The sequence below is a fragment of the Chinchilla lanigera genome, unplaced genomic scaffold (genome assembly GCF_000276665.1).
Source record: "Chinchilla lanigera isolate Chin_1 unplaced genomic scaffold, ChiLan1.0 scaffold00007, whole genome shotgun sequence".
Classification (NCBI taxonomy): domain Eukaryota; kingdom Metazoa; phylum Chordata; class Mammalia; order Rodentia; family Chinchillidae; genus Chinchilla; species Chinchilla lanigera.
The window spans coordinates 20,977,768-21,002,182 of record NW_004955408.1 but is presented as its reverse complement, the minus strand read 5'-3'; the positions used below and the strand labels follow the sequence as shown (position 1 = coordinate 21,002,182).

The following is a 24,415-nucleotide window of genomic DNA, read 5'->3' as shown; positions in this document are numbered from 1 at the left end:
AAGTATTTTGCATCATAACAAAAAACGGACTCACAGAGACAGCGACCTTGCCTTTGCTTGTATGTGGGTAAGATCACGAAGTGTTCTTGTTTTCATTTTATCTCACTTCACCACAGCCATGGAGTGGCTTTGGAGTGTGGGTTTCCTGTAGGATTGTTTATGTTTAATAGGAGAACAACATGACCTAGCTATGAGTGGTAGGCCAGCTCTGAACAAAAAGGTAAGCCTCATTGCTAGTATCAGACTGACTCTCAGAATCAAGGACTGCTCTTTGTCTTTCTTGGGGGTGAGGATTAAATTAGCTACAATTTGTAAAAATCAAACCTTTAAAAGTGTTTGTTGTATGACACGAAAAGCATAGGTAACAAAAGGCAAAATAGATAAGTTGGACTACACCAAAGTTAAAAACTTTTGCACATCAGAGAACACGATCAACAAAATACAAGGGCAACTCACTGAATGGGAGAAAATATTAATAAATCACATATCAAATAAGAAATTGATATCTAGAATATCAATACTCCAGGATACTTCTACAACCCAACAATAGAAAACAAGTAATCCAGTTAAAAATTGGGCAAATATCTGAAGTAGACATTTCTCCAAAGAAGATACACAGATGGCTAGGAAGTACTTGAAAACTTGCTTGACACCACTAATCATTAGGGACTATATATCAAAACCTCCATGTGCTAACAACTCACACCAATTCAGATGGTTATTATAAAAAAAACCCAGGATAATAACAAGTATAGAGGATGTAGGGAAATTTAAATCCTTGTGTATTGCTGGTATGAATGTAAAATTGTGTACCCGCTGCAGAAAAGGGTATGGCAATTCCTCAAAAAGTTAAACACAGAATTACTATATGATTCAATGGTTCGCCTACTGGTCATATATTCAAAAGAAGTTGCAGTGAACACAAAAGCAGATGCATGTTCACCAGTGTCATAGAAGCTATGCATTGATGGATAAGTGAATAAATAAAATGCAATGAAACTTGAGAACATTACACTAGGTAAAATAAGCCAATCACGGAAGGAGAAATATTGTAGGACTCCTGTTATGTGAAATACCTTCAGTAGTCAAATTCATAGACTAGAAATAGCATGATGGTTGCCAGGACCAAGGGAAAGAGCCAGTACTTAATGGGTATAGCATTTCTTTTGGAGAAGATGAAGATGTTTTGGAGATGAATGTTCATGACGGTTATTCAACAATGTGAACATACTTAATGCCATGGAATTATATGCTTGAAAATGGGGAAAAATAATAAATTTCATGTTAGGTATATGTTACCACAATTAAAAAGTGTTTGTTAAATTAGAAAGTATCATTACATATTATATATATGTGATGAGTTATTTGATATAGTTCCTAAATATATATATATATATATAATTATTATATGTCAAACAGGAAAAATATTACAAAAATTTATTATAAAAATTTTTAAATAATTAAAAAGGTAAATAACATCAAACCAACCCCATGTTCCAATTGTTTAAACCTGATTTTGAGCTATTTAGATATATCAGAATGTCATTAAATATTCATAACAACTTTAGGAGTTGAGAATGTTTGCCACTGTTTTACAGATAAAAATATGAGACATTTATTAGGAAGTTGTTCAAGATTACAGTGTTCAAAATCATAGAGCTGTGATTCGAATCCAAGTAAAGTACATTTCAAGTAAATTTCCAAGTAAAGCAGGTTAGTTCATGCTTTTAAGAATATAATTATTCTTAATTATTATTTGGGGGCTAGATTTAAGAGGGTGACTTGGAGCAGAGGCTTTCATGTATACTGAAAGTGCCCCCTGGTAAAACAAACATATCCTGTGATTGAACAGAGAACTGAGACATATCTAACAAGGCACAGTGCATTGAACATTATGTCTTTTGAATCTTATGCAGAAAGCTAGTTAGAGTTAAATGTACAATTTTAAAGGAAATTTTGTAGAAGTTGAATTTCCAGGTTAAAAACTCTTAGGGCAGGAAACTGTTAAGATGTCATGTGTAGCTCTCAGTCTCTGCTAGCTTAGGATATCTTTTTGTATGTACCAAGCAGCCAGGGACAGAGATGGAGAGGGAGAATGTACACAATGCCTATCGACCCTGGGATTTTTGTCAATATCAAGATTATTTGCTGAGGAGGAGCAGTTCTTTGCTGTCTGTCAGTTTCACGCTGCGCATCTCCAAAGGAATTACCTGTCCATCTCGACTGTGTGCTCATTTACACCCTAGTGCAGCACAGGGATCCCAACCCAAGCTGGAAACCCGAGCTGGTTGGAAACTGTTGGAACTATAAGCTACATGTGCATATGTGTGTGTACGTGTGTTTTGCAAATAAAAGAAAGAAAGGTCTGATCTATGTCTGCTGCATTGTTAGGCAGGTTAGCAGTGCCTAGAATGTCTTGAAGAATATCCATTCTGTATTTGGAGGCTGGGTGACCTGTTTAGAAGGCTGAGCAAGAGTTTCTGGGAGCCCAGGTTCATGAGGAATGAGCTATATTTTATTTCTTTGATGATGTTGCTATCAACATGTCCAACCCAGTGTCACCTGTCCCTAAAACACTCGTCAGTTATCTACAGGTGAGCTGACAAGATCTCTTTTGCACGACTCTGAAGGTGTCAGTTTTGCCAGTGGTCTAGAAGATGGCAGGGTGAAATCCTGGGTACCCCAACTCTGAGGCAACCTGGTCTGGCTGGACGTGGGAAACTCACAAACACAAAATGGTAGAATAAGAAGGAAGCTTCAAGGTCTTTTAGGCCAATCCCTGACCTTGACAGGTAGAAAAACTGAAGCCCAGGAGAACTGAATGACTTGCTGAAGCTCATTCTGTGAAGCTCATTCTGTGAATCAGGGAAAGAATATAGAAAACTGAAGTTCTCCAACTTCTACTTTGGAGTTTTATCATTACATGAATGCTTCCCAAACTTTCCCAGCGATAAGACCCACCTGCAGGGAATCTCTAGAAGAACCTGGGGGTTTGTGTGCTTGTCAGGAAGTGGAGGTAAAGGATGCTTTGTGATGTGCATTTAATTTTTCTCAACCTTTAAAAAGCTATGACCCATAGTCTTTAATATAATGCTTTCATTGTCTGTTGGAATCAAAATAAGTCATACTCGGAATTCGAGGTTGACATTTGATTTAACTGAGTTGGGGAGAAAAGTCTCTGCGATTGAGAGTCTTTTTGCAATTAGCGTTTGAAACCTAGGTCCTTCAAGTCCCGGCTTTGAGAATTTGGCATGTTATTTTGCTTCTCTGTGGCAGTTTTCTGTTCTGTAAAAGGAATATCAAGATAATGGCTGCTGTGCTGAGATGTAGTGGAGATTAAATAAAAGCACACAAAGAAAAGTATATTATGAACTTAGCATAACTAGGGATGAAGGAGGCAAAGGGCACAAACTGAGGGTGAAGCCTGGTGTGACTCCACTTTGGGAAGAGGCGGGAGGGCTCTTCTGCGCCCTCCCCAGAGGCCTGCACCGGCTGAGGATTGAAAAGCCCTCCACAGGAGAAGCAGGGTGGACCATTGCCTGGGTACAGGAAGAGATGACGAGGGATCGGAACTTACGTCCCAGACATCCAGGGGTTCTGGGAGGGACCCGGGACCAGGTAGCTTATGTACAAAAAAACCTAGCTGGGAAAGTGAGTGATATGTGAACTGATTTCCTGACTTAACCTAAAGAGTGGTAGATGAGCTTTCCTCCAGGCAAGTCCACCATGCCCATGAGCGCAGGGCTCCTACTCATGGCTACCCCTGGTCCTCTGCATTGGCCATGCTTGTATTTGTCATAAAATTGTATAAAATATATAAAACCCTACTCAGGAGGCTGAGGCAGGAGGGTCACACATTTGAGGCCAGCCTGGGCAAGGATAGCAAGAAGGTATCTCAAAGATAGTGAAAACCTATCTCAAAATATAAAAAAAAAATTAAAAAGGACTGACAATGTAATTCAGTGCTATTGTGTCTGAACTCAACCCCAGGACTGCCCTCCCAAAAAGCATCAAACTTTATCATTTAGAGAAGAACTACTAAATATCTAAAACAGGTATAAAAGGGTAATATTCAACATATTTTGTAAAGTAAGTACATTTCCCTCAACTGGGACATCCTACTCTATCCTCTTTCCCTGAATTTCTCAATTTACTTCTTCATAATATAACATGGAAAGAAAGAAGAGAAAAAGATAAGAAAAAAAAACCCAATATGTCAGGGAAAGCAGTCAACTACTAAAAAGAAAGTAGTTATTAAAAACCTTCATGCACCCATTTTTTAAAAAAAATGTTTATTGAGCATCTACTATCCACCTGCTACCAGGGGCTCTGTAGCGGAGATGTTTAAGGAGTGGAGGGGGCGAGAGGAGAAAAAAAGGTCCAGAGAGCAGAATGAGGAGCTGGATCAAAGCACATGAGGAGAGGTGGCTAAGCAACCCCACCACATACAGAAACTTTCAACAGGGAAGAAGGTGGGAGGGAGGCAGTATGCGTATGCATAATAATTGCTATAAGCTTTTCGGGAAATCTTAAATTTGAATGGGCATATCTGTTTAGGAAAGCAAGATAATTTGTAACAGTAAAGGACACTTACTTTTCCACGCTGAAGATCCCTACGGGTAGGAAGTTTCATTAACCTGTGAAATCTATTTGTGTGGGTTGCTTTCTTCCTTACCGCAACTCCAGCCCCATCATGGTCAGAGGGGATGAAGCTGTCCCGGACAGGGGTCTGTCTTTTCATGAAAGGACATCTATTCTAATCTCTGTATGGCTGTTGAGACAAATTTGTAACATAGGTCACCTGCTTTTAAAGCTCTAGATAGTGACTACACCCTTAAAGTCTGCTAATTCCCATGGAAATTTAGTATGAACAATGACATTTAATGTTTACTATCTATAGGACATGTAATTCACATAATCTTTTGGGAGAATTAAGATTTATCTATGGGTTAAGTCAGGTTTTGCCCTTAAACTATATAAGTTTTGAGCATTTGGAGAATATTTTTTTACATTGAAAGTTCTGGATGGCTTATTTAGAAGGCAGTTTCAAGGAACTTTGCCAGGAAATAAGTATAGATATCATGATGCTGCTGAGGACTCACTCACCTGGAATGCACACATGATCTCTTTTATGAGAATTTTTTTATGAACACATTGTGACAATTTCCAGAATTTCCTTGACATAGTTGATCTTTTTTTTTAATCTCTTGGGTATTATGCATTTTGTTCTGTTTCCCTTTTTTGCTTTGGTTGCTAGGAAGCTTAGAATCAAGCTTTCTGTCTATCTTAAAGAATGAAATAGGAATATTTGTATATGAGCAAATATGCATTCCCCTCTCAAGATTTTTCCTTTACTGTTATTGTGTCATCTAATTACAGTTTTAGAGTTTAAAAGAATTTATATAAATGTTCACAAATTGTAAAGGAGGTACAAGAGAAGAAATGAATAAATAAAACTCTTTTGCTTTGTGATGCTAGGTAAATAAGATAATCCGTAAGATCTGCATGCAACTGAATTGTTGGATCACCCTTGGCTCTCTGAAGCTTGCTGATTTTGTTGTGTTATTTTCACTTAGAATTAACCAAACCATCAGACAAATTGAACCTTTGGCAGGGACATCTTTGGTCCAGAGGACCTATGAAAGGGTCCTGACAAGCATTCTGCTTACATTTCTTATGTGGTCTGATGATATGAGTGCTCCTCACCCCTTTATTTAGACTTCATAAAAAGCTAAAACTCAGCCTTCCGTAGGGGAGAGGTGGGTCAATGCTTTTAAATTACAGCTTGGCTGTCCATATGTTTTATGCCTATTTACTGACAGAAGAGTGCAAACCCTATTCTGATTTGAAAGTTAGTCTCATTTTTCCATCTGCAGGACCCTTCATTATGCTGCCACTGGGATCCAGATTTTTTTCCAGATGAGTTATTTCATAGGATTTGAAATTATGCTGCTGTATACAAGAAACATCTTCAGAGCTAACCTCCTCTGGCACCAGGTCAGAACGCAGGGTGAACCCCTTGCTGGAGCACAGCTATCTGGAAGCAAATGCTTGAGAGGAAAGAAAACACCACTCTGGTAAGCATCTCACTGGCTGTACCTGGGCAACTGCTTGATTGGCATAGATTGAGAGTCAGAGCAGTTTGGCTGCAAAGGTGGTGCGGTTTTAGCACCATCTGTTGAAGAATCCACTATAGTCATAGAAAATAATGGCAGTCAGACCACAGAGGTGACACTTGAGTGTTGCTTTGAGGAGGCTGTCATGTTGGGAAAAAAAAAATTTACTTCCTCTAGTTTTAGCCCAGATTTTCTCTCTATAATAGGTAGTGTTTGAGCAGGAAAAATGGGAGGCAAATCTGTTAATGCTGAGCTTTGCCTGTGTCAAATAATAACAAGAGGACAAAAGGAAATAAGTTTTTACTGTCCTGCATGGGCTAAATGTATTGTAAGGTGTCTCATTTTACCTATAAAAAGTGACAAAGACCAAACAGTTACCCAATATTTAAAACACAAGGTCATTTTCTAGAGACCAACTTACAATATTCTGTGCCATTAACTAGCTAAATGTAACACACCCAAACACACGGGGGCTTTGCGGGTGCCTCCTGAAAAATTCAGCCCCTTTCATCAAACTCAATTCAAAACGCTCAGACCCAGCTCTGCACTCTGAATCTTCTGTGTCAAACTCTATTTTCAATCCATTATGTCAAATTTAAATTCATGGCAACTGCATTCAGATCTTGATAGAATCCCCAATTTGCTCTGGACCCCAAATCCATTCCACAAGGTGCACATGCATGCGTACACACACACACACACAGATGTTAGCACATGCTACTTGAACTCAATTTGCTCTCACTTTAGCTAAACTAGAGTCAAGAATTTTGAATGACTGTCTGTTGGCCAGAGCTTTTACACACTCTCAGATAAGCACCTGATGAGAACAAGAGAACTGCGTAATTGGGTCTTCACCTCTTGGTGGAAGAAATCATATCAACAGAAGCTCTTGTTTGTGATGAAAATGGGCCCTCACATTTTTCTGTGGTGTTTTCTCCTCTTACTGAAGCTAAAATCACTATCAGTCTTAAGTGAGCTGAACAAATTGGTGTAAGTGATGAAAAATGGATAAGTTTGGCTGAACACACAGATCTGCTGTGTCCACCAAAATGAGGCCTTGATTAGGCATAAAGCCAACAAAAATACCCTCTACAACTGACAATTTGATACACTGTCCAAAAGAAAAGAAATCGTGCAGTGCATTATCACTAAGAAAGTATTCTGGCCCAGAGATATGAACTGACCTCTCTTATGGAAATCATTTTTTGCTTGGGAATCCATATATGCATAAAATGATGTAGTTTTTAAAAGCTCATTTTCTCCTTAATAATTGTCTGTTTTTAAAAAGCTATCAGCAGGTGCACCTCATTTCAAAAGCCTCTTGTCCTTCATAATACAATACTCATCACGATTACATAGTATGAAATAAAAAGCAGCAAAACATAAGCGAGAGTAGTTCAATTAAACGCAACATAATCTGCAGAAAAAATAGCTCTGTAGACAAAATCAGGTTCCAATGAGAGAAAAAAAGGAATATATTTCCACATATTTTTAATTATATAGAATTTCCTCAAACATGATTTTTCATAATATATTCCATTAAGTTAACATCATATTTGAAGAAAGAGCATTTTCCGATTTCATTTTAAGCCTGATTTTGAGCAATTACAGTGTCATTGTTCCGCGGTAGAAAGGTTGAATTCATTTACTGTGTGGTTATGCTAGTTATGATTGATGTCTCTTCTCCAAATGATAAACCAATCACCCCAATGATGTAATGTCATTTTAAGAGTGCCATAATCACATTTCTCTCAAACTAGAAGCTCTGATGAGTTCTAATAAAGATTTATGGTAGATTAAAGGCCTTCATAATATCAACAATGGATTGCTCATTTGATGAGAGATTTGATTAGGTAATTTTTTTAAAAAAGGATATGAGTTTACTAAATATATCAGGCCTGGATTGGAAGAAGGACATGGGCCATCATAAGTAGCAGTCCATCATTCCATCCACAGAATGAATCATCTTAAGTGTACTTCTGAGGCCCTTTCTAATTGGAGAGGTTGAAGCCAGTGGTGGCATACATTCTAGGATGGTGCTCAAATACAATATCATGGAGGAAATTCTTGGCATGGTAGCTCTCTATTGCTTCTGATAGGATATGTTGGTGAACAGCATGACTGGCTAATCCAGAAGACAACTTCAAAATCTTTGGGTCAAGAGTAACCAATTTCTGTCAGTGTCTCTTCTTGGGCCATGGGTACTTAATCCCTAGATACTGCCCACTCCTGCATCTAAATTTCATGCGAACATTGTAGGAGAAACCAAAATAGTTGCTGGGCCCAGGGAAATTCTACTTTATATATAAAAAGTTGGGACAGGAGCCACAATAATCTTGAAAGTGGAGCAAAGATTTGTGTCCCATGCAGCTGCTTGTGAATGTGAAAACCAAAAGGAGAACTACGGATTTGGAGGCAGTATTTACCACAGTACCACACAATCAGCTTGTTAAATTCAAGGGAAGTGGCACCAGCAGAGGGTCATATGAAAGGTCACACCCCAAACATTTCAGACTTGGCAGGACATTCAGTATTCATGTCAAGGGCATGCATTTTAATGGCAAAATCATCTAAAACAAGCAAGGAAGAAGTCAGAAGCCAACTATCAAAAAGTGAGAGATCTCAGATGCACACAAATTGGGTGTGTGGGGGCATCCAGGGTCACTCAGGTATGACCAGAATCATAGTAATACAAAATTCAATATTCCAGTGTCTCTCTGCACTTCGCCTTTGAGACCAGCATGCTTTCATGTGAAGCCATGGCCAGTCCCTCCCAGTGAAGGAGGTCCAAAGCCTGTTACGATAAGTGAAACCTCTTCAGTAACTGCGACCTTCAACACGTAACTTGGAAGTACTGCATCGCAAAGTGACCAATGTATTTCACCTTGATGTTTCCCATACCACCTTCTCCCCAGCCCTTGTTTCATAGTTGTCATTTTGCCAGAGAATCAAGACTGTCACACAGGAAACAGTACACATTCAGACACCACAGAATTTCCTTACCACTGCTGGAGGCTTGCTGGGGCCCTGAGCATGCTCTGAGCAGGTATGAATTGGGGGAGAATTCCTCATCAGGGTTGGTGTCCATGATTTGATGGGAGGTGTTGCTGTCTAGCAATGGCATCTGGCAGCTAACTGGTGGAGGATTATGAGAGCTAGGCAGCTGAGCAGATGGGAGAAGGCTAGACGAGGATGTAGGTGGAATGGGACGACCTGGGAAAGAGGACAGAGGGGTCAAAGGTCAGCAATGAGTGTCGTGAGAGCATCCCAAGAAAGTCACATTGAAATCCACTCAAAATACAAATATTAAAAAGTAAAATGAAATGCGCCAATGTGTGTGCATGTGTGTGTGTGTTTATACAGTACTCTGATGTGTCTCCAATCGTCCTAATTCGTACTCTACATCAGTGATGGGGAACCTTTTAGAGACTGAGTGCCCAAACTGCAATGCAAAACCTACTTATTTATCACAAAGTGCCAACATGGCAATTAAACCTGAATACTGAGGTTTTAGTTTAGACAAAACAACTGTTATCCAATGCTCGGCTGCTGGGGCGACTTGGCTAGCGTGCTTACAGAGAGGGCTCTGTTTGCCCACTCTAGTATGCATGCTACAGGTCACCACCACTGCTGTAGACAGTTGAGTTGTATATTTCAGAAAAGGACATAATAGCTGAAATGAAACTAGTGTGGAAAGCATCCAGTTCTTTCTATCTCCTCTTTTCCAGTCTTAATCTAAATTCCCATCATCTCTCCTTGATAGATCTTGCTGATCTCTCTCTTTCCTCTCTGGTTATGTTGCTCATCTATTCTTCATTGCCCACATTCTTTCCCTCCAATGTCAGAATGATATTTTATACAGAGAACTCAGGTAGTTACCACTCTTGGCCCCTTCCACTGGCCTCCTGTTGCAAGTAGAACTCCATCTAAGCTCCTTATGATGACCTACATGTCTTCCCTGCTCTGGCCCATTGCTGATTCCTCCTCACCTCTAACAATGACCCTTTCCATGTAGCGCTTGGCCTTTTGTTCACCAGCCAGTGAAGCCATCTTTATTTCTGGTTTTTGAATGAGTCAAGCCATTTGACCTTCAGCATCTTTTCACTTTCTGTTCTAACTGTGTAGAACATTTTCCCTTGCCCCCACTTTCTGCCCAGTATTCACAAGTTTTATTATTCTTTTCAAGCTTTCCATGTTTGCCTCTGTGAAAGTTCCTTACCTACCTTCTCTAGCCTACTGTTCTGTTTAAATTTCTTCATAGCTCTTATGGTCTATGTTATTCAGTCCGGCATCCCCAATGTCTTTTCAAAGAATAGTACCTGCTTCCTGTTCCTAAACAACAGTCCATTTGTATGAAGAAATAAAAGAATAAACTAAAGCCAGCTCCATTAGTTTGGGGTAGAAGTGGAGCACAGGTGGAAAGGTGACATATCTACATGCCAAAGAGATGGCCAATATCCCCAGAGTCTGCATCGCATGTTTTTTGGACATCATGGGAGATCTCCCATGAAAAGAAGCCCAGCCACACAATGCCATGAAGAGAAGCACATGATCTGGCAGAAAGCGAGCAGTGGCTCAGAGGTGCTGTTGCATTGAGAAGCTCTGCTCCCACATGAAAGCCTGATGCACCTTGTTTTTCATGTGGTAGGGCACACCTGGCAGTCAAATTGCTGAGTGGGGATAATCAGCATGCGTGATTTCACCTCCTTCACCCTTACATCTTGGGGTCTTTGCAGGTGCTTGCTGTCTGCTTGTTTGTTCATTTGGGAAGCTCGGGAAAACGAGCCAAGAGTAGAGCCCATGGGATATGCCCTAGAGTCAGAGGTGTGGAGAGAAGTACAGGATGCTGGGAAAGAAAACTTGAGAGTCAGGTTAGCACTTGAACTTAGAAAAGAAGTTCCTGAGCTTGAAGAAATGTGGTTTCCTGCTTTTAAAGGGACTACACATGTGGAAATGTTTTCAGATACTCAGGTGGAGGCCAAATGTTTGTTGTTGCTTTTACAGTTACATATCTTTATTTATTATTCAGCCCATTAAATGCTCCCTCAGCCCATTAAATGCTCCCAGTGAGAAATGTAATCATTATGTACTGCAAACATGTGCTAATAAAAATAAAAAATAAAAACTGAAAAAATGCATAGATGAATAATTTCAATAAAGCACGTGTGTACTTTGTTAGATGCTGAGGGCTGAAAAATAAGATCTATCATCCTTGCCCTCAGACAGCGCTCAGTCCAGCAGGAGAGAGACGGGTAAATATTTCACTTTGGAACTACATGGTAAAGAACAGGACCCTGTCACGTAATGGGGTAGTGCTGTGGGGACACACGATCCAGCTCGGGTAGGTAAAGCAAACACAAATTCTTTAAAAAGGTGGTACCTGAGGAAATCTAAAGAAGAAAGTGATGTTTAGGCAGAGAAAACAGAACAAACAGTAGTACAGAAGCACCGTGTCAGTAGCCTGTTATTCTTTTTTGAGGATAGGACTGGGAGATTTAAGAGATCAAATTCCTTTAAAGTGTAGGGCTTCCTGCCCAGTCACACACCTGCAATAAAGAGGAACCATCCCTGAAATAGATCAATGGATAAATGGAATTTAATTTGAAAAATACAATTCATTTGTAGCTGTTTGGGAGCAATACTAAGGCATGACATTCTTACCAGGTGCTCTGGAAAGGGAGACAGAACATGTGGACTTCCATCAGAATCCCAGCTAACATTCAGTCAACACCTCCCACAAATCTTGTAATAGTTGTAACTATCATTATTTGTATTTAATTGCTAATGTTTATTGTGCAATAACTATCTGCCACTCACTATGCTAGTTTTTTCACATATATCATTTCACTTTCACTGAAAGCAGTCCTTTGAAGTTACAATTACTATATATTCCTATAAAATGAAATGAAAACATTTTCCCATTTCATAGATGAGGAAACTGAGGCATAAAGAGATCAAATTTGACAGCTAGTTAAGCACCAAAGATCAGGACTCATATTTATTCATGTAGCATGGTCACAAAAAAGGGGAGAACGTGCCATAAAAGGAGAAAGATTTATGGAAGGTCATGATTCTAGGTTCCTACTTTCCAATCCCAAAGCATTGTTCAGATTTCAAGGAGGAAACATTTCTTTGAATAGCCATTTGTAGCAGCCATCATCTGACACAGTTCAAAGTTTTTCTCATACTTTTGTAATGAAGTTTAAAGGGGTTCCTTTATAGCAATGCTACCCTATACCTTCTTTGAGGCTCCTGAAGACAGAGCGGTCCTGACCAAGCCCTGGGAAGTCCGTGTTGACATCCACTTAGCAATGAGGCTCTGGTAGGCACAGATTTCAAGTCACAATCAGTAGGCTTTAAAGTCTGTACTCTTGAGGCATATCTGAAGCTGCATGTAGAAGAACAAGGATGGCTGGAAGCCAATTTTTAAATTCCTTTGAGTGACTGAGGTGGAACTGAAGTTCAAGTGCAATTTTCCAGGAGTCTGATACGATAGTTGCTGTGAAATCATTCTTTATGTGAACTTTTTGAAATTTTGTTCAGCATGAATTCATTTCATATAGTACAGACAGAAGTGCCTTTTAATTTATACAAATACAGACAATAGAAGAGCAGTCATAACACAATGAAAGACTATGGTTCTTCAGTGTATTGAGACTACACGTCGCAGGATTGTCTGATTCCTGTTACTTTCCTGTCCCCTACAATTCTGTGCCTTGGTGGCTCCTTCAGCTCTGCTTTCTGGTAGCTACCATCACTTGGGAAATTTCTCAATCCCTAGATCTGCCCCCAGTCAAATGGTATGCTATTCTCTATTTGCTGTGTCATTTACTAATTTTGTTCACTTTTGCTACATTTTCCCCCATGACTATTCCAATGACAGAGACCATCTGTGTAGAAACAAACAGGTTCCAAAGTACCGGGGAGAAAGCTGGAACTTAAACAAGCTCACTTTATGGACCATGATTTCTTACAGAAATACTTCATGTGAGATGGGCAGGTACCCAGGCAATATGAACTAACCTGGTTTCTACTTTATGCACTACTGAGACCTCCTGATCCCCAAACCATTTTGGAAGTTCCACTTAAGTGGGTAGAACCCCCAGCAAGTATACAGAAAAATGGGTTGAATGGAGCTGTTAAAAGCAAAAGAAAATTTGCAAATGCAGCAATATGTCATTCCTTAAATTTACATGGTTCTGTACATTTTCCAAGACCCCATGTAAATCAAAATCTCATGAGCTACCTGTGTGATTGGCTTCCTTGTAACCTTAGACATGAGGATTTCACTTCAAATTTTGCTAATTTATCTGTTTCCAAGTGCAATCATAGTTGTGGTAAATTTAACTCTTAAAAATTTTTCTGGGCTGTGTGTGGTGGTGCACACCTGTAATCCTAGTACTTAGGCAAAGATGGAAGGGTTGATTGCAAGTTGCAGTCCTACCCAGACAACGTAGCATGAGACCCTGCCTAAAACACAGAAGTGACAGAGGGCTGAGGGTAAGCTCAGTAGTAGCGTGCCCCTCGGTTTGATCTTCCAGTACTGAAAAAAAAAGTGCCAACAGGGCACAGGATGCATGCCTGTAATCCTAGCACTCTACTGGGCTGAAGTAGTTGGATCCCAAATTGGAGGCTAGCCCAAGAAATGTAGTGACTTAGTGGGATCCTGTCTCAAAATAAAAATAAAAAGGGGCTGGGAATGTAGCTCAGTGTGATAGTTTTGAATTTAAACTCCAGTACTGGAAAAAAAATTCTGACTACTAGGACCTATGACAGACAAAGCAGTTCCATGCTAACCCGGATGGACTGGTAGCGGTCATTGTGAATGCCGCATCGAGAAGGAGATTGTGGATTTCCTGGACTCAGGGCAAACACTAACATTACCAGTTAGAAAACCCACGGACACAGAGTGGAAAGAGGTAGCAGGAGTGCACTGCTTATTTGCCATTCATGCTGCCTGTCTCACTCTTCCTCCACGTCAGTTTCTCCTGAGAATTTTATCATACTCCTCTGTGGCCGCGGCACCATTGCCCTACCTCCTACTGTTTCCCTGACATTCCCATTCTGCTCAGCACTTGATTTGGATCCAGACTTTGTTCAACCAGATCAAAGAGCTATGTTCTCTTCTCTACCACCAAAACAGTAAATACTAACAGAGAAACTGCTGCTCTGCCCAGTCGCTTTAAATATATTCACTAATTTATGATAGAAGGCACGTGGCAGATCAATCCCCCAAATTCACTTAAAACAACTGGTTCTTTTTCACTCAAAGGATTAATGGCAAGCAGATACTAAAGTGCTCTGTGTAGGCACCACATAATTCATTTACATAGTGATTGGCTGTCAGGATATTGGTAGAACACAGAGACATGCTGAGGAGATAATAAAACAAAACAGTACCAGGAATAACTGCATCCAGAATACAAGTTCAATGATCTCATTATCATAGATGGAGTGTGTGATCTTGCTTTGTAGTATGAACTGAAGTAACATTTCACATGAAGTTTTCTTTTTTAACAATATTCACAATTTTTTTTTTTTTTTTTTACAAACTAAGTGTGTACTATTTTCTTCCATATTTGGGGGACTTAGATGGATTTCTGAGACTTAGATGGATTAACTTATCTAAAACTGACCTGTTAGCAGTAGTAGGGCTGGGGTTTGAACCTACAGCACTTGACTGTCAAGCCCATGCCTTAAATGGTTCATTTCATTATTTCCCACGCTAGAGCACAGTGATTGCTCAAAAGGGAGCAGGATGTGAATTACGAACTCATTGGTTCTCTTTTGGGGTACACTGGGGAACTCATCCCAGAGGAGGTAATTAAGCACAGGCCGAGACAAGACTCCTCCTAGAAGTAGCCACAGTGGCTGCTTACACAGAAAAAATGATTTGTAAGGGAAGAAAGACATTCTTAAGTCAAAAACTGAAAAATCCTCTGTGGCATCATAAGCTCAAGGACTTTATAAAAATATAGCTTTTGTGTTAAAGATGTGTACTGTGAAAGGACCTCACTAACCTAGGCAAAACAGTTGGCTAGAGGCTTTAAATAAGAGTGGTCATGATAGTCACGTATTCCTGCCATTAATTCAGATGCTTGATTACATTATCTGCTTTTGCCTCAAATGTTTGAGGTTTATAAAACCTCTATTTTTGAAAAAGTGAGAAAAGTTGACATTATCTTTACGTAAATAGAAATAATGTCACTACCTTTTATTTGCATTTTCTTTTTAAAAAATATGTTTCTACTTGCCATTAAAGTATTCCTCAGGAAAGGGCATCAGAGTTTTCACATTCTCCCTAGTTCTGCACTTGGCCCCTGCGGAGAGCTGTGTAATAAAGAATTCTCCATCCTGGTAGGACAGGTTGCAAAAGTGCACAGAAGCCTGGCACATAGCCATGACTGCAGAGGACATAAGGTAGCTTCACAGAAACCCTAACTGGATTCTCTTGCATCCTGCTGACCATATTTACCACCATTGGGAAGGTAGACAAAGCCACAGCACATCTGTTCAGCCTATTTGATTTGTTGAACACTAGGCTCAGTTATATTACATATATCCCTACTACAATTAACCCAACAATATCAGATGTCCGACAAGTGTAGAGACTCAGGAGTATTAATAACACACCCAATGGTCAGAATCAAGATATTAAGTCAGGCTTATATAGTGCCACAAACTACAATGGGCTATTTCTAGACCTAGAGTTGTGTTACACTGAAGTTCATTTACTAGGCGGTTTTGGCAGACCAACCTAATCTATTCTCATTTTCTATTCTGCCCCAAAAGAAACTGCAGGCTTCAGTGGATGTCATCACCAACTGGTCTTTTGCAGATATTTATTTTTGTCTTCATGCTGGCCTTATCCCTGTCTTTGTTCTCTGTAATCTATTTTCAAGTCTGAGTCCATCTAACTTTATTTGTTCTCCAAAGCCCAAGGGAAGGAACAGAGAGGGCAAGACTATGGAGTCAAGAAGGTACTGAGTATTGTCTCTTATACTCTTATGTATGAGTTTGGGACACTTTGCTCACCTCTCTAATGACATTAATATCTGCTTCATATTGTAAAGATTAGAGATAATACACAAAAGGCTCAGGGAACTGTATATGATGCAGCATAGGTGTAAGGGGCCTACAGGGTTATTGGGTTAATAAGACTTTGAATGTTCCTGGTTCCAGGTGTTTCATAAGCACCTAGTATGGGTGCATAACTGTGCCAGAGATAGGAAAGCTGCCATGCTGCTCCACAGTGGTTTACTCACGGGAACTGTGGGCTGGAAGAGTGTAGTGCTCTTATGAGTCAAGGGAACAGCCCACCTGAGCATGGTGTCATCAAGGAAGGGAGCAGAGATGTGAGATTCTGGGAGAGGAGTTTCTGACAACATGGAGAGAACATCTGCCTTCTCCCTGGCCTGAAGTACCCCTGATCCTAGACTCTTCAATGCAGGAATTGATTTTTTTCTCCATCTGACCATCCGTTTAAATTTTAAACCTGCTTGAGTTAGTTTTTGACCCTTAGAACCAAAATCATCCTGCCTAAAACTCATCACACGGGAACATGACTTGGTCAATGCCACACAGTTGTTTAATACGAGAACTGGAAATAGATTCCAGGCATTTTGCCTCCAGAACAAAATTTGTATGTCCTTTGAGCTGACTCTCTTCCTGTTAAATGTGGAGAAATTGAACGTGGGGTCCCAGAGAAACCACTGATGGTGGGAAGTATCGAATCTATTCTTAAGAATACGGCGTGTATCAAAGAGCGAGGAAGAGGTACCGACAAATGGCTGTCCACTTATTACCAAATCAAGTGTGCACCCTCACCATTTTCCATCCTCAGCCCTGGAGGAAACAGAGCATCAGGCAATGAGGCCTGACACAGCCATCCTGATTTGGAGGTATATACTTTCTTGCCTAATTCTTAAATTTCTTTTAAAGGAAAAAGACAGTAGTTCTAATCATAATTGTAGAATGCACAGTAATTCCTAATAACTGTAGCACCTTATAATTAAAATATAGAGGTATGTATTTTATTTCTTATTTTTATACTTTATATATTTATACTATGTATTTATATAAGTTTTCCTATCTACTCATCTTCCTGAGAGCAGGCTGGTAATACTCAATGCTAATCTTAGACTGGAGCAGTGATTCTCAACTAGGGCACTTTTGCTGCCTAGGGGAAATCTGTGACAATGGAGTGGGGGCAGGGAGCCATGTAGTGCTTAGTGGTCAGGGAGGGTTTAACCATTCTGCAATTCACATGCCAACAGTGCCTCACATGTCAATGGTGCTGAGGTTCAGAAGTCCTGGGTTAACATGTATGATGGCTTAAATAAGAACACTTTATGTTGCACTGTCAACTTTTAAGTAGCTATCCCCCCACTTTGTAAAAATTGGGTAGAGAGAAGTGAAAAACTCGATTGATAATTAATCTTTTTCCTCAATCCAAGAAAATCTCAAACAGATAAACTTGCATTTTGCAGGTGAGGAATTTAAGTTAAAGAAAGGTAACATTTGCCCAAGACAGTTTAATGAGTCACTGGGGGAAGTTTCAGTTTGCCTTTCTGTAGAGGTGGAGAAGCTCTGATTATAGAGAGTTGGGAAGCCTTTACAGAGGCAAAAGAGTCCAGGGACAAAGTCCCCACACAGTTTTAGGCTATTTAACCTCATCTGAGAATTTTCAACATGACCTCTATGTCTTCCCAATGAGGCGATATCAGCTCTACTCCATGTCATCTCATGTAAAGTTGTTAGTTTTACACCAGAAAGCCTGGTTGCCCCCTTCACTCACACTCAGTGAACTCACTAAAGCCCAGTTAAGCATTTTCTCAAAAACAAATCATTTTCAGATGGCCCTGGCAAACCCATTCTGATTGTGCATGAGCTAGTGTATGTAATTTATCAGGAGGGGGGCATGTGGTTGGACTTGGCCCAGTTAAAGGGCCTGAGATAGGAGCTTGAGCTGAACTGTTTCACAGTTTGGTTCTGTGCATTTGGGTGTCATTACTGTAGCTCACCAATAGCTGTCGTGTTTATATTGCACATCCTCCTGGCAGCACTGCTCTCCGGAAGGTGTCAAATATAGATCACACTATCGATGGAGGATATATTTTTGAAATAATACCATTTTTATAGTTGTCTAGTGCCAGCCCTTTCATACTCATGAAATAAATTGAATTAAATCTGTGAGTTCCTTTTGTGAGGACACAAATCCACCATACCTGCAATGACATGACTGCCCACCAACAGACCGTGACTCCTCAAACACCTACTGCCCAGACGTTCTCCTTGCTTGACACATGCACCCTAATAATGATAATTCCTGGCTTCCTTAGATGACACATGGTTATTCTGGTATTGTTTATTTACTTGTATAGATAGTATTCTCCAGCTCTTTCTGTGGTTATTGAACACTTGACAGGTGACTAGTGCAATGGAGGTATACATTTTTAATTTCATTGACTTTTAAGTGACTTAAATTTAAATAGCACATGGGGCTAGTGACTGCCATGTTGGATAGCAGAGGGTAGACTACAGGCTGCTGCACTTTGGATCTTAAGTGTTCCCTGAGGCCCATATGTTAAAGACTTGGTCCCAGCTTGTTGTTGGGTGGTGGTGGCAGTAGGGAATAATTTGATATCTTTAGGTCATTGGGGCTGGGCACTTGAAGGATATTGTGTGACTCTGGTCTCTTACTGTTTCCCTTTTGCTTCCCATCAATGAGGTGAGTTTGCTCCCTCCAGCACCTGTTGCCTCACCATAGTCCCAAATCAAGGGATCCAGTGAATGACAGACTGACACCTCTACAGCTGTGAGCCAAAATGTACTTTGCTCTTTACGAGTTGATTACCTCAGATATTTGAAATAGGCGTGGAAAGTGTTCTAATATACTACTGTTACTGGTATCCCTCCCTCTTGTATTTCTTTTTTTTCCCCTTTTTTGTTTTAAAGAGAATTAAAAAGCCCAATAAAAATGATATAAAATTCAAAACAAGATGATAGGAAATTAACAATGGTTGTTATATTGCATATCATTATCTTCAAAGTAGTAGTTCAGATTACCCATTATAGGCATGCAAAATTGATCAAACAATTAAGCATTAACTGTTCCTTTCAATAAACCAATAGAAATTAGTAGTACAATTATCTTAGCTATCTTGTGTATATATATATATATTTTTTTTTCTTTTTCCTTTCCTTTTTTCTTTCTTTTCTCCTTTCCCCCATCCCAGTCGTTCTTTCCCCCATCCCAGTTGTTCTTTCCCTTTCACAATATCTATTGTACCTTTTAGATTTTATTTACTCTTTCAGTTTCTTACACTAGGGAGACAATATAATATTTACACATGTGGGTCCGATTTTTTTTTTTTACTTGTGAGTATGGCCTCTAATTGTATCCATTTACTTATAAAAGCCTCAAGTTTATCTTTCTTTATAGCTAATGCTCCATTGTATAAAAATATCACATCTTTTTTATCCATTCCTCAGTTGATGGGCATTTGTGTTGTTTCCAAGATTGAGCTATGACAAATTGTGCTGCTATAAACATGGGTGCACATATATTGCTGTGGTATGATGTTTTCAGTTCTTCTGGAAAAATCCCCAGAAGGGGAATAGCTGGGTTGAATGAGACCTCTAATCCTACTTGTTTTTAGGGATCTCCACACTGATTTCCACATCCTTCCTGTATTTCTGTCCATACAAGTCAACATATTTGTGAATGCACAAATTTGCTCATAGCATGGTCCTTCTTTCAACTCTTCCCAGATAACTCACTACTTATGTGACATAGTTCTAATTTTTGCATAGAAACTTTCTCTTTCCACACTCCCTTGTTCCCTATACTCTAACCATGACAGAGAAACTGTACTATGGAATATATAGTTTTTCTTCCTGAAATCCTTTCCTATTCATAAAAGGTGTGTCCTTCTCCTTGGTTGGTCTCAATCTCCTCATGAAAACCTCCTTAATTTCTCTGCTCATGCACCATATTCTTTAGAAGTCTTCTGATCATATACTTCACTGCAACCCAGCACATACTTCTATCAGTGTTCTTGCAGTATGTTAGCATATATATGTCTAACTGACTGGTTCATTCATGAGGCCATGAGTGCCCTTGGGAAGAGGCTGTAGATGATATATCTTTGTGTCCTAACACAGAGCCTGTACACAATAAACACACTGGGATTGGCTGATGATAATAACTTACTCTACACACATATATTGGATGTATATCCATGGTCCTGGTATTGACTTCACTGTCGGCTTCTGTGGCTGTTTGTGTTAGATTTTAGGTAGTTCTTATGTGTATCTTCCTGAAAACAGTTAATTTTGATTTTAAATGTATTTTTTAACCAAGTCAAATATATTTTTTAATCAAGCCTTAGAATATTAAGTCACTACTTCAGCTGGTGCTCAGATGAAGGTTAGAGGTCTGCTACAACCTTGGAGGAAAAACTCTGAAGATTTATTAAGAGAGAATATGCTGGATTCCTGCATAGCAATTTTATAAGGGGTTTTCAGCAGTGGTAGTATAAAGCACATTTTCTGTTTTTTGGCTCATCTTCAGACTTTAGAACATAACCCCAGTGTTAGATGAAAGCTCCCTGTTCTAGGGAACCCATGATCCACAAAAGAAAATGAAAATGATAAACTGTGTGGGCGATGTAGTCACTTACTGGGTTGTCTCTGTGCTAAATAACAGGGCGAAACTACTCTGCGCCATATCCTGGTCCTCCCACAACTTGGTGTATACTGTCACCGTCAAAAGGGCTTAGCTAGAGGAAAACTTCTAGTTAAAGATTCAAAGAAACTCTATACACATGCTGAAGCTTACATTTTGGAGGGCTCATCTGGAAAGCATATTTTCCTTGATCCAAGAGAACCTTTCTTTCTCACTTTTTCCATCCACTTCTTGCAGTTGTTGGTGTATGGAAACAATGGTATTGGCAGTTGCTAAGACTGTTTAAGCTCTGATGATATATAAGGTCTTATTTCCAAGCCCTTTGTATATTCTTCTATTAAACATCCCAGGAAAGTTTCAGGGTAGATAATATTATCCTGTTTTAAAGATGAGGAAATTAAACTGTACAGAGAAAAGTTTGAGTTAAAGGAAGATTTCGAACTTAGGAATTCTGGTTCCAGGACTCATATACACTGAATAGGAAATGACCACAGAATTTAATTAAACTTTCAAAAGATAAAGTACCAATTATTGATATGACAATTTGATTGACAACAGGGCCAAAGTGAAGTTTGTATCTTGGTTCTGCTATTGCTTTAGTGGTTGACTTTGCTCAGGTCACCTAACTTTGTGTGTTCAGCCATTTGATAAGCAAGCTGTGTATAAACATATTTTATTAGTTATTACAAAGATGAAAGACATTTATATAAACTTTCTGAAGTAAATGGCAAGTTTCATTGTTATGCATAAAAGGGAAGAGGTAGAAGTCCCACTCTTCTTTCAGGATATATAAAAGCACATAGCAAATGTTAAAGTGCTCTACAAATGGTAATGGCTTTCATTCCCATTATTGGAAGCATTCCTTTTCAAAGGCTTTGTCTGCAGATAGCAAATAGTTCTCAACTGTAAGTCAGTGTTTTGCTATGTGCTTTAGGGACAGCAAAGATAAAACACAAGCTCTAGGCAACAGACACATGAACTATTCAATCTCTTTGCTGCACACATGGGTCGCCTGCCTATTCTTCATAGAATGGTTCTTAATAAAATGCCAAAGATTAGATGCCTTGAGAGTCTACCCACCAGTAGCCAATAAAAAAGCTACAAAAACCCCTCTCAAGGATATAGAAAGACTTTCAAAATTCTCAGTCATTATGGAGTTCGTACTGCACAGGAAAGGACTAATATTCACTAAAATTTCTTGAATAAGCATATGCTTAGCACATTTCATGGCTGGGAACTTATATAATCCTCTTATCAATACTACCTGGCAGGTACTATTATTATCCCAATGTTGCATAAGAATAGACTGAGGCTTTCAGAGATCAGTGACTTGACAAATGTCCAGAGTAAGTAATAGACAAAACCAAGACACTAATTCATATCTCTCCGATTGGGCATTGAATAGCCACCTAGAGTCACCACAATGCTAGAGATGCAGAAAGAGAAGAGTAATTCCATTTGGTTAAAAGGCAGGAAGGCGGAGTAGATGGGAAAGCACTGTAAAGGTAACCAGACAATCTGTAGTGAGTTCTTACCCTCAGCTTTAGATTTCTGGGTTCTAAACATTATTCTGTGTACATGGCAAGTATGGAGATCAATCATTTGCCAAGCTTACATGTGAGCTGTGTCCTAGGAGAAATTTACAACCTGACTGGTTCCTTCTCCACCTTCACTAAATCTGGCTTATTTTTTCATGAAGATCAAAATGAACCTGGAAATCTCCCTCCACATGCTCTGTAGAGTCAGGGGCTGGTGGGTATTTTTCTCTGAAGGCTTATGCAGAATGCTTTCCAGAGAAAATTATGCATCAATTCAGACAGCTGGAGACATGATAAAATGACCTTCAGGGTAAGAGGAAGCTTTAGGGGGAAAGGAAGAGAACTTCCACAATGGGGTGCATGACAGTCATGTCAGCTTCATGCACAGCCATGTGATTACCCAGCCTCTAGACTGGGTACGAAGTGACTGATTTGTATCTGAAATAGCACTTTGCTCTGCTGTGCTGAAAAGATGTGAACAGTGAGATGTTCTGGAGATTTTTCACAATGCTCATGAAGTCTAGAGATTTGCTGGACTACAAAAGATATCTTAGTTCAGCTCATAGCAAGTTATTTGGTGTGTGTGTGTGTGTGTGTGTGCACATATGTATACAGGTGCCTAGACACATACATACACAAAATTGATCAGTCAGCGAAATTAATATGCACCCACAGGGCACTGTTGGCCAAGTCTCTATTTTCATAAATAATGCCTGCCTTGCCTTTTACAAGCCTGTTTGAAGACCTGCGGTGCATCCTGGCTACAATTCAAAGCCCATCTAATGAAAGTACCTCCACTGTCAGCAATGTTAATGTCACTTTAAAGAGTGTGAAATGTTGCTAAATGTGTCAGGAAACAATTAGATAACATAAAGAGGCATGTTTTCTCAGTGCACAGAGAAATATATTATGCAGGCAGGAGATAAATGCAAAGTTTTCTGAGCTCAAGCATATTCAGCACTCTCCCTCCCTCTCTCTTTTTAATCCAACAGAGAAATTGTTTGGCAAGAGTAAGCCCTGTTTCAAATACTTGGAGAAGGGAGAAAGGCCTGCTTTGCCTCTGACTGCTGTTGCTTGAGCCCTGTGCTATCAGGCTCAGCGAGATACAAACAGTCTTCCACTCAAATTAAATGTGTGCCCTCCTAATTAGCATTATAAATATAGGTTTCTCTGAGCCAGAGTTGATAAAATTACAGTGCTGGACTGGAAGGGACCCGGCAGCTCTCCCATGCTGAAACAATGGCCACAGCATTTGCATGGGGAGAGCAATGCTCGGGGAGCCTGCCCCTATCTTCAGAGGTCAGCCTTAGAAAGAAGGTAAATGCCAAGCGGGCTGACATTAGGACACGCATCCGAGTCCAGATGCAATCTGTCCTTTGAATGTGACAGTGTAAGGCTTGGCTCCTAAGCTCTGGGGAGAACAGTTTTCATCAGAAATCTTCTTTGTGGAGTTTTTGCCTTCTCCACCACCTGTGGGGTACCAAATGGGACTCACACCCGCGGAGGAAGGCTAAGTGAAAGGGTTTCTCTATGGTCTCCACACCCAGCACTGCTCTCCATGGTCCTGAAACATCGACCAGCATTTTTGATCGTTGTCTGGAACACCCACTTACACACATCCCGACCTTGGGATGCATTTACCTGTCCTGTGGGGAGGGGTTTGACTCAGAGAGGGAGCTAAAGGTGGAAGAAAGCAGGGATTGAGTAAACAGACGTGGAAAAGACTCCGCAACAGGTACAGCCACTGAGTGATTGTCAGGGACTGTGAAAGGGAAAGGATTTGTTTTGACATTGTTTTCAAGTAATCACAGTTGCCAAGCAAGAAGCAACTACCAACTGGGATTGAAATGCTGGAAGACCCGAGGTAAGTGAGAAATCTGCATGTCAGAGGACGCGATGATTTGCCACTGCAGTCAGGAGGAAGCTGGTTTGTGTGAGCAACTGGCAAACCCCGTTACAGCAGAGGCGATGTGACCAGAGCGCAGCGTCAGTTAACACATGCAAGAAACGCTCAGGCTTTTCTCATTTTCTGAAACATGCCACATCGTATAGTTGCAGAACAAAGACAACCA

General features: G+C 39.9%; 1 protein-coding gene across 11 annotated transcripts in view; it reads right to left on the bottom strand.

Moving 5' to 3' along the window:
• The window catches only part of Tenm2 (teneurin transmembrane protein 2), a 1,190,054-nt gene that overhangs the window by 338,094 nt on the left and 827,545 nt on the right, over positions 1 to 24,415 (bottom strand). For 10 of the 11 annotated variants that reach the window (XM_005376287.2, XM_005376288.2, XM_005376289.2 and 7 more), the window contains one exon: positions 9,120 to 9,329. The exons of the other annotated variant lie outside the window; for it this stretch is intronic. In XM_005376287.2, the coding sequence (XP_005376344.1) occupies positions 9,120 to 9,329 (210 nt within the window). The remainder of the gene's footprint in view (positions 1 to 9,119; positions 9,330 to 24,415) is intronic. 11 annotated transcript variants of the gene reach the window in all.